Here is a 16,446-nt window from a genome sequence, read left to right as displayed (position 1 = left end):
TATTCTGTTACTCCATCTTGTACCTTGAGAACAGAGACCGCATTTGATTCTTCTGCGTATTTCCAGAATCATACTGTCCAACATACATTTGCAGTATATAAGTGCTTATTGAATTAATGCATAAATAAGTGATAAATACCTAGGTTTGTCTTATGTGTTATGAATTCTAATATCTTTGAATTCTAATATGTTTACTATTTTTAATTTCCATAAACATATGTAATATCTTGTGCGTATTTACTTGGGACAATAAGGGGATAAAAATGCCAGTTTTATGTTTCTTTCTGTTTTGATCTGTTTCTCCACTAGAATACAAATGCCAAAGACTTTGGCTGTCTTTGTTACTAATATACGCCCAAATTCTCGACCATTTTAGATAATCAATAAATATTTGTGAATGAATGAGTGAACGAAAGGAAATTGAGATTCCCAACCACGGTGGCTCATTCCTTAGAACACAATCAAAGGCTTACAGTACAAATGAGGTCGGAGGGGATGAGTACATGCACGTTAATAAGTGCTTTCTCTAAGAATGCACCTACATTTTCTGTTTCTTGCCAGAGAAAACTGACGTGTGCACGGGAAAGAAATTCGCAAGCCAGGTGAAATGGGTGAACAATGCAGGATGTCCGTGTTGAGATCACTGAAACTGTCCGTATTGGGGTGCAGACGGGGCAGAAGGAGTGTTTCTCGGGCTGTGCGGAACGATTAAGAGAAGAGACAGAATACAGGGGGTGACGAGCGAGTTCCAAAGAGTAAAGATGGAGAGGCAGAAGGAGTCGGTGGGATTTCGGAGGCCGTGCTCTGCCGACAGAGAAGTGTGAGCTTGACGATGAAAAGGAGAAAGTGGAGTCATAAGGTCGAGGAACTGAGTCAGGCTATGGGAATCATCGGTACGGATGCTGACGCCATTCAAAGCTGTGTGATATTAAAGTGACCAATGATACCGCGAAAGGACCATGATTAACGAAACCGTCTCATTAGGACAATACTCAAATAAGTGGCGCAAAGAAATCAAGTGCAGTTGATTTACGGACAGCAGTTGCCCTTCCTTCATGAATGACGTTTTAAAATATCATATACACCAGGGGCCCAGCACTGAGACGCCCTCCTCACCCAGAGACGGGGTGGAGTCTGGAAAAGTAAAGTGCTGTCAGCCTCCTCGGGCCCCCCTCACGCCCCCCTGTAACGGATCCTCCCCGCCCCGCCCCCAACGCTCTTGAGCAACGGTCACTTGTAGCCCCCTCAGAGCCAACCGCCCACCGCCAACGGCTAACGGCTAAGGGCTGAGGGCTTGCCGCCGGTCGGTCGCTTGAGCTCGCTTCTCTCACCTGGCCACGTACCCCCGGGCCCCAGAAATGGCGAATCCTCCGCCCTCCTACGTGCGCCAGAACTACCACCCAGAATGCGAGGCCGCTGTCAACCACCAAATCAACCTGGAGCTCTACGCAGCCTACGTGTACACATCCATTGCCTTCTACTTTCAAAGCCACGAAGTGGCCCTGAATGGCTGCACCCAGTACTTCCGGAGGCGGTCTCTCAAGAAGAGGGAGCAGGCTGAGAGGCTGATGTGGCTGCAGAACCAGCGCGGGGGCCAAGTCCTGCTGGAGAACATCCACAGGCCACAGCAGGAGCAATGGGAAAGCAGCCTGATGGCCATGGAGTTCGCCATGCTCCTGGCGAAGAGAGTGAACCAGAGCCTGCTCAACCTGCACAACCTGGCCATCGACAAGAAGGACGCCCACCTGTGCGAATTCCTGGAGAGTCACTGCCTGCACGAACAGGTGAAGTTCATCAAAGAGTTGGGGGACCATATCACCCAGCTGCGCAAGCTGGGAGCCCCAGCCTCTGGCCTGGCAGAGTACCTCTTCGACGCGCTCACCCTGGATGGCAGCAAGAAGAACTGAGCCTGGACTGCCTGACGGATAGCCCTGGGGTGACGTCCCCTGGCCACCGTGCCCAGCATGCCTACTGCCAGATTGCCCTTGCAGAACGGGCACTTCAGTTTATATGTTCATGTTTTACCATTTCTTCAAATAAAGTTACTGGTTCTTAAGCAAATAAAGGTCTTCCTTTGATTCATGTGTGCAAAACCCTCACCTTTTAAGATTTAAAACAGGTATCCAGGAGTCTCCAACCATGCCTCAATTAGGTGCACCTTGGGACGTGGATGGAGGAGCAGGTATTCCTTGGGAGCCTGGAGGGAGGGAGGGAAGAGGTATTCCCTGGGTTCCTGCATGGATGGAGGAGGAGGGGTTCCTTGGGAGCCTGGAGGGAGGGAGGGAAGAGGTGTTCCCTGGGTTCCTGCATGGATGGAGGAAGAGGGGTTCCTTGGGGTCCTGGGTGAAGGAGGAAGGAGGTGTTCCATGGCACCCTGGGTGGATGGAGGAAGAGGTATTCCGTGGGACCCTGGGTGGAGGGAGGAGGGGTTCTGTGGCACCTGGGAAAACACAAAATTAATCTACCCCTTAAAAACAATGTATATGGGGGTGCCGTCAGGTGGATGGTCTTGGGCCCTGTGAATGTGGGTGAATGTTCATGCTAAAGGTATAAAACTTATCCTTAAAATCACAGGTGTGCTTGCCTCTGGAGAAAGGGTGAACAGAATAGGATTGGGCAGGGATTAAAATAAAGGATTCTTATATTTAACCTACATTTTTGTTCCTAAAATATGCAAATATTAATATTTGTTAACATCTGGGTAGCAAGGTGGAGACCCCTTACTCGAAGAACAGAGCAAATGAGATTGCAACACTGCAGAGGGTCCTTGGTCCACTGTGAGGTAAATAGCTACTCTGCATAGCAGATCCGTTTTACCTTGCTCAGCTCTAACCCTCCCGCACCCCTACTTACATAGCACATAAACATCTTTGGCATCTGAGCCTTTTAATCCCCCAAAGGACACCTCAAGACAGTGGATGAAGTTAAGACAATTACAGACCTGCAGAGAAGGGAAACAATAGGACACGTTTTCCTGGGAGGAAAAAACACTAGTGTTCCAATGTCAGAAATATTGTGTTTATTTTGGCAACAGGAAGCGTTCCTACCCTACCTGTAAGCTCCATGCCGTGTATCCCCACATGAGAAAGCCACTGAATAACTGACACACTCCACGCTCCCATTTTGAGCAAAACCTTAGTAGTGAATTGGACATCACAGTTCTAGATCAGATCCATGCTAATTACCTAGGTTAAGCAAGTAAGTCCTTTACTCATAAATGTAAATGAACAAAGGTTTGCCAGATGTATGAGGAAGGAAAAATGGAAGATCACAATAAACACACAGAACTATTTCATTTGGGGGGAAAACCCATAACATATGGAAATAAAAGAGAATTTTACCAAAAATCAAATTCATATTCTCAGAATGTTAAGGGGAGAAAATGGATTTATAAAATTAAAAAATGTCTACTATAGAAGGAAACAATTAGAGGACAGATAAATTACTTGCAAGATAGAAATATTATTGCAAAATTTAAAACGTTAAATGCCTGGTACTCAGGGAAGAGTCTCCCTGTCTCACACAGGCTGTGATGGAAGCTGGAACACCTAGATGGTGCGCGGCCCACTTGGGCCCCCCTCAACCCCCCCCCACCACTGCCCTCTCCACAATGGATCCTCTCTCCAACCCCCTCCCCCCACCCCCTCCCACCAATCAAGAGTAAAGGTCACCTCTTCCTTTTCCGGTCCCACCTCAGAGCCAACTGTCAGTTGCCAGCAGCCTAACACCTGGGAACCCCTGTCTCCGGCCACGCTGGGAGGGTCCCCCAGGGACATTTCGAGGTCCCCACCGCCACCGCTGCTGACTGGGCTTTCGGCTGCCCTCATCCACCGCCATGGGAATGATCCGTCCCCGGAGAAGCCACCGCCTTCGCCCGCGCCGCTGCCCACCCCGCAGCCCGCCCCTCAGCCCTCGCCATGAGGCTCTGTTGATCCACTTGGCCGGAGGGCCACCCCCGGAAAACCTGTTACCCATGCTTCCAGCCATGGCCCCTGCGCCTCCACCCGTGCTTCCTGCGCCTCCAGTGGCGGTGCCGGGGCCCATCTCCCAAGTGCGCCAGAATTACCATGCCCACTGCGAGGTCTCCATCAACAAACAGATCAACCTGGAGCTGCACGCCTCCTACGTGTACACATCCATCGCCTTCTATTTCGACCGCCAGGACCAGGCCTTGCAGCACTTCGCTACCTTCTTCCTGTGGCAGTCCAGGGAGGAGTGGAAGCAAGCCCAGGCACTGATGAGGCTGCAGAACCAGCGAGGGGGGCGCATCCGCCTGCGAGGTATCAGGAGGCCTGACCACAACCAGTGGGAGAGCGGCCTGAAAGCCATGAAAACCGCCTTGCACGTGGAGAGGATGGTGAACCAGAGCCTGCTCCATCTGCACCAGCTGGCCACCAGCAAGAACGACGCCCACCTGTGCGACTTCCTGGAGCACCACTACCTGCGCCAGGAGGTGAAGTTCATCTACAACGTGGGAGCCACTATCAGCAACCTGCGCAAGCTGGGAGCCCCGACATCCAGCCTGGCAGAGTACCTCTTCGACGCAATCCCCCTGGATGGCAGCAAGAAGAACTGAGCCTGGACTGCCTGACGGATAGCCATGGGGTGACGTCCCCTGGCCACCGTGCCCAGCATGCCTACTGCCAGATTGCCCTTGCAAAACGGGCACTTCAGTTTATATGTTCATGTTTTACCATTTCTTCAAATAAAGTTATTGGTTCTTAAGCAAATAAAGGTCTTCCTTTGATTCATGTGTGCAAAACCCTCACCTTTTAAGATTTAAAACAGGTATCCAGGAGTCTCCAACCATGCCTCAATTAGGTGCAGCTCGGGGACGTGGATGGAGGAGCAGGTATTCCTTGGGAGCCTGGATGGAGGGAGGGAAGAGGTATTCCCTGGGTTCCTGCATGGATGGAGGAGGAGGGATTCCATGGGACCCTGGGTGGAGGAAGGAGGTGTTCCATGGCACCCTGGGTGGAGGGAGGAAGAGGTATTCCGTGGGGCCCTGGGTGGAGGGATGTGGTATTCCATGGAACCCTGGATGGTGGGAGGGAATATTATTTGGGACCCTGAATGGAGGGAGGGAGAAGGTATTCATTGGGACCCTGTAGGAAGGGAGGAGGAATTCCTTGGGACAGGGCAACAGTGAGTATGGAAATGAGCCTTAGACTGCTTTTCCCACAGACAGGGGTGTGACTTCCTAGTCACCAGTGACTGGCATGCACATTGGAGTTACAAAGCATTTACTTATGTATATTTTCTTTCATTTGTATTATATGTGTATAGATATTCAGCAGCAGAGTTCATTTTGAATCTCCTGAGTAGATTTTGAGTGTCTGCTTAGGGAGACACTATTGGAGATTGGGAATTTTTGCCCATTCCAGAGAGACCGTGGACTATGCCCCAGATACAGCTGTCAGTGCTGACACCAGGCCAGGCCTTGAGATACAGTCTCATGGCCCCTTCCCAGCACGTAGGCCTTCTTTCATAGAACACTATCAGCTTTCTGAAGAACAGGATGACCCTGTGAATAACATGGTCGTCAATGGCATGATCCTGACGTTGCTTAGGATAAACTGTTTTGTCTTGGGTTACTTGTTCTGCAAAAACAGGATGTGGTTAATGTGCTTAAAAGTGGTCCCGCACAAATGGTCGGGGCTGCTCTCTAGACTCCCTGCATGGAGAGAGAGCAGTCGCTGGCCGGCTATTGGAGGCTCCCTAAATTTTAATTTGGTCTGGACTCCAGTGGTCCTTTACTCGCGTTCGCTCCACAACAGATACCCTTTCTTTTTTAAAAAAAAATTCTTTATTGATTACGGTGTTACATATGTGTCCTTATTGCCCCATTACCCCCCTATCCTCCCTCATGCCCTCACCCCCCTGTTGTCTGTGTCCATTGCTTAGGCTTATATGCATGCAAACAAGTCCTTTGGTTGATCTCTCCCCTTTACCCCCACCCTCCCCTACCTTCCCTCTGAGGTTTGATGGTCTGATCAATGTTTCTCTGTCTCTGGATATATTTTTATTCATCGGTTTATGTTGTTCATTATCCTATATAATAAAAGCCTAATATGCAAATCGACCGAATGGTGGAATTACCGGTGGAACGACCAGTTGCTATGGCATGCACTGACCACCAGGGGGCAGATGCTCAACACAGGAGCTGCCCCCAGCCTGCAGGCCCCAGGCCAAACAAGGTGGGTGCCAGCAGTGGGCCCCCCTGATTGCCCCACTGGTAGCCCCACACATCAGCCCTGATAGCCGGCCAGGCCTAGGGACCCTACTCTTGCACGAATTTCATGCACTGGGCCTCTAGTATTTCATAAATGAGTGAGATCATGTGATATTTATCTTCCTTTGCCTGGCTTATTTCATTTAGCATAATGCTCTCCAGTTACATCCATGTTGTTGCAAATGGTAATAACTCCTTTTTTCCCACAGCATAGTATTCCATTGTGTAGATGTACCACAGTATTTTAATCCACTCATCTGCTGATGGGCACTTATGCTGTTTCCAAATCTTAGCTGTTGTAAATTTTGCTGCTATGAACATAGGGGTGCATACGTCCTTTCTAATTGGTGTTTCTAGTTTCTTGGGATATATTCCTAGAAGTGGGATCACTGGGTCAAATGGGAGTTCCATTTTTAGTTTTTTGAGGAAACTCCATACTGTTTTCCACAGCAGCTGCACCAGTACGCATTCCCACCAACAGTGCACAAGGGTTCCTTTTTCTCCGCATCCTCGCCAGCACTTGTCGTTTGTTGATTTGTTTATGATAGCCATTCTGACAGGTGTGAGATGGTACCACATTGTTGTTTTGATTTGCATCGCTGGGATAATTAGTGACTTTGAACATGTTTCCATATGTCTCTTGGCCTTCCTTTTGTCTTCTTTCGAAAAGTATCTATTTAGATCCATTGCCCATTTTTTAAATTGGGTTGCTTATCTTCCATTTGTTGAGTTGTATGAGTTCCCTGTAAATGTTGGAGATTAAACCCATATTGGAGATATCATTGGCAAATATGTTCTCCCATGCAGTGTTCTTTCTTATTGTTTTGTTGATGGTTTCTTTTGCTATGAAAAAGCTTTTTATTTTGATGTAGTCCCATTTGTTTATTTTCTCTTTAGTTTCCATTGCCCTAGGAGCAGTCTCAGTGAAGGAATTGCTTCAGCATATGTCTGAGATTTTGCTGCCTATAGATTCCTCTAGTATTTTTATGGTTTCCCATCTTATGTTTAAGTCCTTTATCCATTTTGAGTTTATTTTTGTGTGTGGTGTAAGTTGGTAGTCTAGTTTCATTTCTTTGCATGTATCTGTCCAATTTTCCCAACACCATTTATTGAAGACACTGTCTTGACTCCATTGTATGTTCATGCCACCTTTGTCAAATATTAATTGAGCATAGTGGCTTGGGTCGATTTCTGGGTTCTCTATTCTATTCCATTGATCTACATGTCTGTTCTTGTGCCAGTACCAGGCTGTTTTGAGGACAGTGGCTTTGTAATACAGCTTGAAATCTGGTATTGAGATCCCTCCTACTTTATTCTTCTTTCTCAGGATTGCTGTGGCTATTCGGGGTCTTTTTTTATTCCAGATGAATTTTTGGAGAGTTTTTTCTAATTCTGTGAAATATGCCATTGGTATTTTAATGTGGAGTGCATTGAATCTATAGATAGCTTGGGTAGTATGGACATTTTAATGATGTTGATTCTACCAATCCATGAACATGGTATGTTCTTCCATCTGTTTACATCTTCCTCTATCTCTTTTTTCAGTGTCCTATAGTTTTCCGCATATAGGTCTTTTACCTCCTGGTTAGGTTTATTCCTAAGTATCTTAATTTTTTTGGTGCGATGGTAAATGGGATTGCATTTTTAGTCTCTCTTTCTGTAGTTCATTATTGGTGTATAGAAATGCCATAGGTTTCTTGGCGTTAATTTGGTATCCTGCTACATTGCCGAATTCATTTATTAAGTCTGTTAGATTTTTGATGGAGTCTTTCGGGTTTTTTATGTACAATATCATGTCATCTGCAAATAAGGACAACTTTACTTCTTCTTTTCCAATTTGGATGCCTTTTATTTCTTCTTCTTGTCTAATTGCAATGGCTAATACTTCCAGTACTATGTTGAACAGGAGTGGTGAGAGTGGGCATCCCTGTCTTGTTCCTGTTCTTAGGGGAAATGGTTTTAGTTTTTGCCCATTGAGTATGATGTTAGCTGTGGGTTTATTATGTTGAGGAGTGATCCTTCTAGTCCCACCTTGTTGAGAGTTTTTATCAAGAAAGGGTGTTGGATTTTGTCAAATGTTTTTTCTGCATCAATTGATATGACTATGTGATTTTTATCTCTCAATTTGTTTATGTGATGTATCACGTTTATTGATTTGCAGATACTGTACCATCCTTGCATCCCTGGGATAAATCCTACTTGGTCATGGTGTATGATCTTTCTGATGTACTGATGGATCTGATTTGCTAGAATTTGGTTGAGGATTTTGGTATCTATGTTCATGAGGGATATTGGCCTATAATTCTCCTTCATTGTGTTTTCTTTATCTGGTTTTGGTATTAGGGTGATGCTGGCTTCATATAAGGAGCTTGGAAGTGTTCCTTTCTCTTGAATTTTTTGCAATAGTCTGAGGAGGATAGGTTTTAGTTCTTCCTTGAATGTTTGTTGAAACTCTCCTGTGAAGCTGTCTGGCCCCGGGCTTTTGTTTGCCATAAGCTTTTTGATGACTGTTTCAATTTCTTCCATAGTTACTGGCATATTGAGCTGTTTAGATTCTTCCTGATTGAGTTTTGGAAGGTTATATTTTTCTAGGAATACATCCATTTCCTCCAGGTTGTCCAGTTTGTTGGAATAGATTTGTTTGTAGTATTTTTTAACAATCCTTTGTATTTCGGCGGGATCTGTTGTTATTTCACCTCTTTCATTTCTAATTTTGTTTATTTGGGTCCTCTTTGCTTCTTGGTGAGCCTGGCTAGAGGTTCATCAATCTTGTTCATCCTTTCAAAGAACCAGCTCTTGGTTTTGTTGATCTTTTGTATTGTCTCTTTGGTCTCTAGGTTGTTTATCTCCCCTGTGATCTTTATTATTTCCTTCCTTCTGCTTACACTGGCCTTTTCTTGTTGCTCTTTTTCTAACTCTTTGAGTTGTTGGGTTAGGTAATTTATTACCGTTGTTTCTTGTTTTTTTGCAGTAGGCTTGTAGAACTATGAACTTCCCTCTCAAGACTGCTTTCGCTGTGTCCCATAGATTTTGGATTGTAGTGTTTTCATTGTCATTTGTTGCCATGATGTTTTTTATTTCTTCCTTGATCTCTCTGGTAACCCAATCATTGTTTAATAGCATGCCATTTAGTCTCCATGTGTTTGATTTCTTTGGGTTGTTTTTATTGTAGTTGATTTCCAGTTTTATGCCACTGTGGACTGAGAAGATGCTTGATATGATTTCTATCTTCTTGAATTTGAAGACACTTTGCCTATGTCCCAATATATGGTCTATCTTTGAAAATGACCCATGTGCACTTGAGAAGAATGTATATTCTGTGGCTTTGGGGTGAAATGTTCTGAAGATGTCAATTAATTCCATCTGGTCTAGTGAGTCATTTAGGATTGATGTTTCTTTGCTGATTTTTTGTTTAGAGGATTTGTCCAATGGTGATAGTGGGGTATTAAAGTCTCCTACTATGATTGTATTGCTGTCAGTCTCACCCTTGATATCCTCCAGGAGTTTTTTTATGTATTTGGGTGCTCCTGTATTGGGTGCATATATGTTTATTAGAGTTATTTCTTCTTGTTGGATTGCTCCCTTTAGTATTATGAAGTGGCCTTCCTTATCTCTTGTTATGTCCTTCAGTTTGAGATCTAATTTGTCAGATATAAGTATTGCTACCCCAGCTTTTTTTTCAGTTCCATTTGCCTGGAAAACCTTTTTCTATCCCTTCACCCTCAGTCTGTGTGCATCTTTTTTTTGAGGTGGGTTTCTTGTAGACAGTAGATATATGGGTCTTGTTTTCTTATCTAATCTGTTACCCTATGTCTTTTGATTGGGGCATTTAATCCATTTACATTTAAAATTATTATTGATAGGTACTTATTTGTCACCATTTTTATTCTTTACCCCTGTGTTCCTTCTTCGCTTCCTTTTTTTTTTTTTTTTTTTTTTTTACAGCAGACCCTTTAGCATTTCTTGCATTGCTGGTTTGGTGGTAATAAATTCCCTTAGTCCTTTTTTGTCTGTGAAGCTCCTGATTTCACCTTCAATTTTGATTGATAGCCTTGCTGGGTACAGTATTCTTGGATTCAGACCCTTCCTTTGTGCCATTTTCATTTTGTGTGCCTGTGTTCTTTCTTACTATTTTATTTCTTCTTTTTACACCAGTCCCATTAGCATTTCTTGCATTGCTGGCTTGGTAGTGATAAATTCCCTTAGCCTTTTTTTTGTCAGTGAAGCTCCTTATTTCCCCTTCAATTTTGAACGATAGCCTTGCTGGATAAAATATTCTTGGATTCAGTCCCTTGCTTTGCATCACTTTGTAAATTTCCTTCCATTCTTTTCTGGCCTGATGTGTTTCTATTGAGAAATCATTTGACAATTTAATGGGAGCTCCCTTGTATGTAACTTTCTGTCTCTTTCTTGCAGCCCTTAGGATTCTCTTTTCATCCTGATCATTTGCCATTGTAATTATGATATGTCTTGGTGTGGGTCTTTTTAGGTTCATCTTGTTTGTGACTCTCTGAGCTTGTGTTACTTTTTCCTTCCCCACATCAGGGAAGTTTTCTGACATTATTTCTTCAAATAGGTTTTCTAACCCTTGTTCCTCTTCCTGTTGTTCTGGCACCCCTATTATTCGTATGTTGCTTTGTTTCATATTGTCCCATAGCTTCCTTAGGCTCTTCTCCTGCCTTTTAAATTTTTTCTCCAATCGCCATTCAGTTTGGGTGTGTTTTGCCTCCCTGTCTTCTAATTCGCTAATTTGGTCCTCTGTTTCTCCTAGTCTACTGTTGAACTTTTCCATGGTGTTTTTTATTGCAGCTATATCACTTTTCATTTCTTCTTGATTCTTACATAAGTTATTGATTTTTTCCTCTATTCATTTTATGAACTGTATGACCCTTATTCTGAATTCTTTTTCTGACATATTGCTTGCCTCTGCTTCGCTTAGCTGCTTTTCCGGAGATGCCTCCTTTTCTTTCCTTTTGGGGTTTCTTTGTCTACCCATTTTTGGTCTCACCAATTGATCTAGATGTAGAGTCGTGCAGGGTCTGCTCCTTGGGTGGCAGTGGCTCCTCAGGCTGCGGTTGCTCCTCAGGTTGTCACTGAAGTGGCTGCTCCTCAGTTGGCAGCGGCTCCTCTGGTTGGTGCTGTTCGCAGCAGTGGTGTCTCCTCTGGCTGGTGGGGAAGGCTGCTCGCACAGCTGCTGTTCCTTGGATGGGGGTGGGCTGCTTGCATGGCTGCTGCTCCTCAGATAGGGCCAGACTTCTCACACAGCTGCTGCTCCTCGGACAGGTGCAGGGTGTGGGCTGCGTGCAGCTGCTGGTCCTCAGATGGGGGTGGGCTGCGCGGGGCTGCCGCTCCTGAAATGTGGGCGGGCTGCTCTTATGGCTGCTGCTCCTCAGGTGGGGCGGGCTCCTCGCGTCGTTGCTGCTCCTTGGACGGCGGTGTGGGCCACTTATACAGCTGCTGCTCCTTGGACAGAGGCAGGCCATGTGAGGCTGCTGCTCTTAGGCCTGGTGTGGGCTAATCACGGGGCTTCTGCTCCTCAAACAGTGGGGGGTGGGCCACTCACACAGCTGCTGCTCCTTGGACAGGGGCAGGCCACATGAGGCTGCTACACTGAGGCCTGGGGAGGGCTGCTTGTGGGGCTGCTGCTCTTTGGACAGGAGTGGGATGCTCACGTGTCTGCTGTTTGTGTGGTTGCAGTGCCCTGGGCTAAAGCATTGGGCAGGTCAGAGGGGAGCATGCTTCAGAACTCACAGGAGCCTGCACCCAGGGTAGCTGGATACTCGTTGACCGTGGGACCACAGCCGAGGTAGCAGGACCCTGGCAGGGGTGGCTGTAGAGTCCCAGGTGTTCTCTGAGGGCACCCTGGGTGGAGGTGAGGCTGGGCTCCCAGTTATAGCAGCTCTCCCCTTCAAAAAGCCTAGGCCTCTGTGGATAAGCCGACCTCCCGGTACTGTTTTCAATGTTAGCAGATGCTGCCTAGATAGGCAAGCCCTGTTAGCCTGCCCCAGAAGGTCCTGTGTGATCTAACTGTGCCTTACACACATACACACACACCCCACATGACCACACACTCCTCTTTTGCTCCCTCCCTCTCTTATGCTCTCTCCCTCACTGCTGCCTTCTTCCTGCCCCTGTAGCTGTGTCTGGGGTATTATTGACCCATTCATGGATGGAGTTTCCTCTCCAGGTGTCTGGTTAATGTGGCTCACTCTCTAGCTCCTGGCCAGATAGGATAAAATTCACCTCGACAAGACACAACACAAAGGGAACAAAGCACAAATATACTCACAACACCAATGACCCCACTATAAGTAACCACAGGAGAAGAGAATTAGGGGAGAGAAAAGAGCACAGATGATATCAAAGAGAGAGAAAAAGATAAGAGAAAAAAGAAAAAGGAGAATATATATATGAATATATGGAAAACGCCACAGAACCAATAGATAAACAAAAACAAACAAAAAAACAAACACCAAACACCCAGCAAAGAGGGTGGGGGCAGAATCTGTAGAGGTTAAGCTTATATACAGAAAATAAGGTTAAGAATTGGATGAATACTGATTTTTTTTATCCTGCAACTTTACTGAATTCATTTACCAGTTCTAATAGTTTTTTGATGGAATCTTTAGGATATCAGTGTTGAGATTATTGAAATTGTCTATATTGGGATGCAGACAGGGCAGAAGGAATGTGTTTCTAGGGCTGTGCTGAACGATTAAGAGATGAGACAGAATAAAGGGAGTGAAGAGCAAGTTCAAAAAGAGTGAAAGATGAAGAGGTGGAAAGAGTCAGTGAGATTTTGGAGGCCGTGCTCTGCTGACAGAGAAGTGTTAGCTTGATGATGAATAGGAGAAAAGTGGAGATCACTGGAGTAACAAGGCCAGGAACTGAGTGAGGAGGTTATCAGAAGTGTCATCAGCGTCAACATGGACTCTTCTCTGTATATGTAGGTGGTCTGCTTTGTGTTGTGGATTCCATCTGCAGGATGCCAATACCTTAAAATAATAAAAATATAATAACTACACTTCCATAGCACTTTATAATGTGATATCATGGTGGTCAGTTTATCTTATTTTCATCTTTACATAGAGCCCTTTCTTAGTATAATTGCAAAATCCATTCAAACATTTTCCCATCTATGGCATCGCATCTTAAGACTTTGAAAGATGAAGAGGTAAAGGTGCTAGGTATTAAGGTGTTCAGATATTTATATAATTGAAAATTTTGACTATGAGCATGTCTCATAGGTTTGAGCAAAGCCAGTTTACCAATTTGAAGTGTGCTTGTTAAAAACATACATAATTTAGCAGATTTGGAGCTTGAGGGCAGTAAGAACAAAGGGAACATATAAAATACACTGAATGGACAGATTATTATGATTTCTGAACACATAATAATCTGGCTACTCAGTGTATATCCTATATAATAAAAGGTTAATATGCAAATTGTCCCCTCGACCAGGAGTTCGACCAGCAGGCAGGCCAGCCAACCACCTATGTCCCCTCCCCCTGGCCAGGCTGGCCGGACCCCACCTATGCATGAATTCATGCACTGGGCCTCTAATATATTTATATATGCTGAGTGGCCAGATTATTATGCATTCAGAGAACTGCCAGTCAAGTTCTTGAATACAAAGTTGGCAAGTGTTTTCCTTAAAGGAGCAACCTATCAGGCTGATCAAATCATTCTAGATTTTATGAGTCAGCATAATTTTTTAAGGGTGTTTCAGTGTGACATTTTGGATCTTCCTGTATCTTTTCTCTTTATAGTTCCTCCAATTAGGTTTGTTGAACTGCAGCTCTTTCCATCCATGTTTTCCTTGTTTCCTTTTATTATGTTTATATGTTAACTAGAGGCCCAGTACAGGAAATTTGTACATGGTGGGGGGAGCCCTCAGCCCAGCCTGCACCCTCTCCAATCTGGGGGATGTCTGACTGTCTAAACCGGCAGTCGGACATCCCTCTCACAATTCAGGAACACTGGCTCCTAACCGCTTGTCTGCCTGCCTGCCTGATCGCCCCTACCTGCCCTCCCCTGCTGGCCCGATCGACCCTAACCACCTCTGCCTCAGCCCACACCACTATGGTTTTGTCCAGAAGGACAACCGGAAGATGTCTGGGCTAATTAGCATATTACCCTTTTATTAGTATAGATACTGAAAATGCTCAAACAAACCGAACTATACCAAAATGAATTATATTCTTGTTGCCTTAAATACCAGTCATAATTCAAAACTTACCCTAATCTAGTTTTAGGCACAAACTCTCTAAAATTGGCCCCCATCTTACAATCAAACCTTCTTTGAAGAGCCATTCAACAGAAAAAAACAAAACAAAAACAAAACACCTCCATGCTAGTTCACATTATCTGTTTGAAGATGACTAGTACAACATTTAATATTATCCTATCTAATAAAAGAGTAATATGTAAATTAACCATCACTCCGCTACACCCACAAGCCATACCCACCAGCCAATCAGGAGCAAATATGCAAATAAACTCAACCAAGATGGCTACGGCCACAGAGAGCAGGAGGGAGGCTTGGGTTTCCCCGGCAATGGAGCAAGCCAAGCTTTCTGCCTGCCCTTGCTGGCCTAGGCCTACACTCAAGGCTACAAAGTTTCAATGATAGAAGATACATAAACCCAAGCAGAAATGGTGGCAGCCACGGAGCTGGAAAGAGCTAGGGTTGCCCGCGGCAATGGAAGAAGCCAACCTTTCCACACACCCTGGCCGGTCCAGGCCTCACTTAAGGCTACAAAGTTTCAATTATAGAAGATACATAAATCCCCCAAAAAATGGCTGCCACCACAGAGCGAGCAGAAGGCTTGGCTCCTCTCCAGGCTACAAAGTTTCAATTGTAGAAGATAAATAAACCCCAGATACCAAGACCTCCGCTTGGGTCGCCATGGGGCGTGGCCGGCCTGCAAACCACCACAGGCCTCTCACCCAGGCTGCCCCATGCCCCAAGGGAACTCCCACCCTGATCCAGGACACCCTACAGGGCAAACCAGCTGCCCCCAACCCGTGCACCAGACCTCTATCCTATCTAATAAAAGAGTAATATGCAGATTGACCATCACTCCAACACACAGGGGTGACCAGGCCTGCAGGGGAGGGCAGTTGGGGGGGACCCAGGCCTGCAGGGGAAAGCAGTTGGGTGGGACAAGGCCAGCAGGGGAGGGCAGTTAGGGGTGACCAGACCTGCAGGGGAGGGAAGTTGGGGGTGACCAGGCCTGCAGGGGAGGTCAGTTAGGGGTGATCAGGCCTGCAGGGGAGGGCAGTTGGGGGAAAATAGGCTGGCAGGGGAGCAGTTAGGCATCAATCAGGCTGGCAGGGGAGTGGTTAGGGGGTGATCAGGCTGGCAGGCAGAAGCGGTTAGGGGCAATCAGGAAGGCAGGCAGGCTAGGAGTTGGTAGCCAGCAGTCCTGGATTGTGAGAGAGATCCTAGATTGGAGAGGTTGCAGGCTGGGCTGAGGGACACACACCCCCATGCACGAATTTCGTGCACCGGGCCTCTAGTCTTACATAATAATAGACAAACATGTAAATTGACCGTACCTCCGCTATGCCACAATCCAATCAGGAGTGATATGCAAATTAACCCAACAAAGTTGGCGGTTAATTTGCATACTCAGTCACCGGGTGATGGCGGCGAGATGCCTGTGTTGTCGCCATGGCAACAATGCAGGCGTTCTGCCCCACCCCCGGTCTCTCAGGGCCTCTGGCAGCGTGGGAAGGAGGGGCCGGAGTGGAAAGAGGTGGCTCCGGGGCATAAGTGGAAAGGGGCTGGGCCAGAATGGAAAGGCAGTGCTGGCAGCCAGGGAAAGGAAAGCCCATTCTAGCACAAATCTTTGTGCATCGGGCTTCTAGTCTACTAGATATTTGTTCAGAATTTTCCACAAATCTTTTAGTCTCTTTGAAAATTAGATTCATATCTTCAAAATCCATCTGATATAAAAGTTATAAATTTTAAATAAAATATACACATTCTTTAAAAATATCACTTTATTTTACTACATGTAAAATATATCTATCAGAAAAATATAGCTACATTTCTGTTTAATCTAATAAAACATGTTACTTATTAAAATGACTCATTACAAGCTTGTCATGTAGAAGATATCAATTAAAACACCACAAAAGAAAACCAGTGCCTCCATTAACATGACATTCAAATTAGCAGATGAACTACAGAGACAAAAAAAACCAAA

General features: G+C 45.5%; 2 protein-coding genes across 2 annotated transcripts; both read left to right on the top strand.

The window, feature by feature from the left end:
• Positions 1–1,358: 1,358 nt before the first annotated feature.
• LOC308239340 (ferritin, mitochondrial-like) lies at positions 1,359–1,907 on the top strand (the record flags this gene model as incomplete). Its single annotated transcript, XM_080652149.1, has 1 exon — positions 1,359–1,907. One exon carries the CDS (start codon positions 1,359–1,361, stop codon positions 1,905–1,907), a length of 549 nt encoding a protein of 182 aa, XP_080508275.1.
• Positions 1,908–3,835: 1,928 nt separating this feature from the next.
• On the top strand, positions 3,836–4,576 carry LOC308239558 (ferritin heavy chain-like; the record flags this gene model as incomplete). Its single annotated transcript, XM_080652330.1, has 1 exon — positions 3,836–4,576. The coding sequence occupies one exon, from the start codon at positions 3,836–3,838 to the stop codon at positions 4,574–4,576; it is 741 nt and encodes a 246-aa protein (XP_080508456.1).
• Between the last annotated feature and the right edge of the window lie 11,870 nt (positions 4,577–16,446).

Source organism: Plecotus auritus, assembly GCF_963455305.1.
Source record: "Plecotus auritus genome assembly, chromosome: X".
Taxonomy (NCBI): Eukaryota; Metazoa; Chordata; class Mammalia; order Chiroptera; family Vespertilionidae; genus Plecotus; species Plecotus auritus.
The sequence above is the reverse complement of the archived record's forward strand: the minus strand, read 5'-3'. Positions and strand labels throughout refer to the sequence as shown.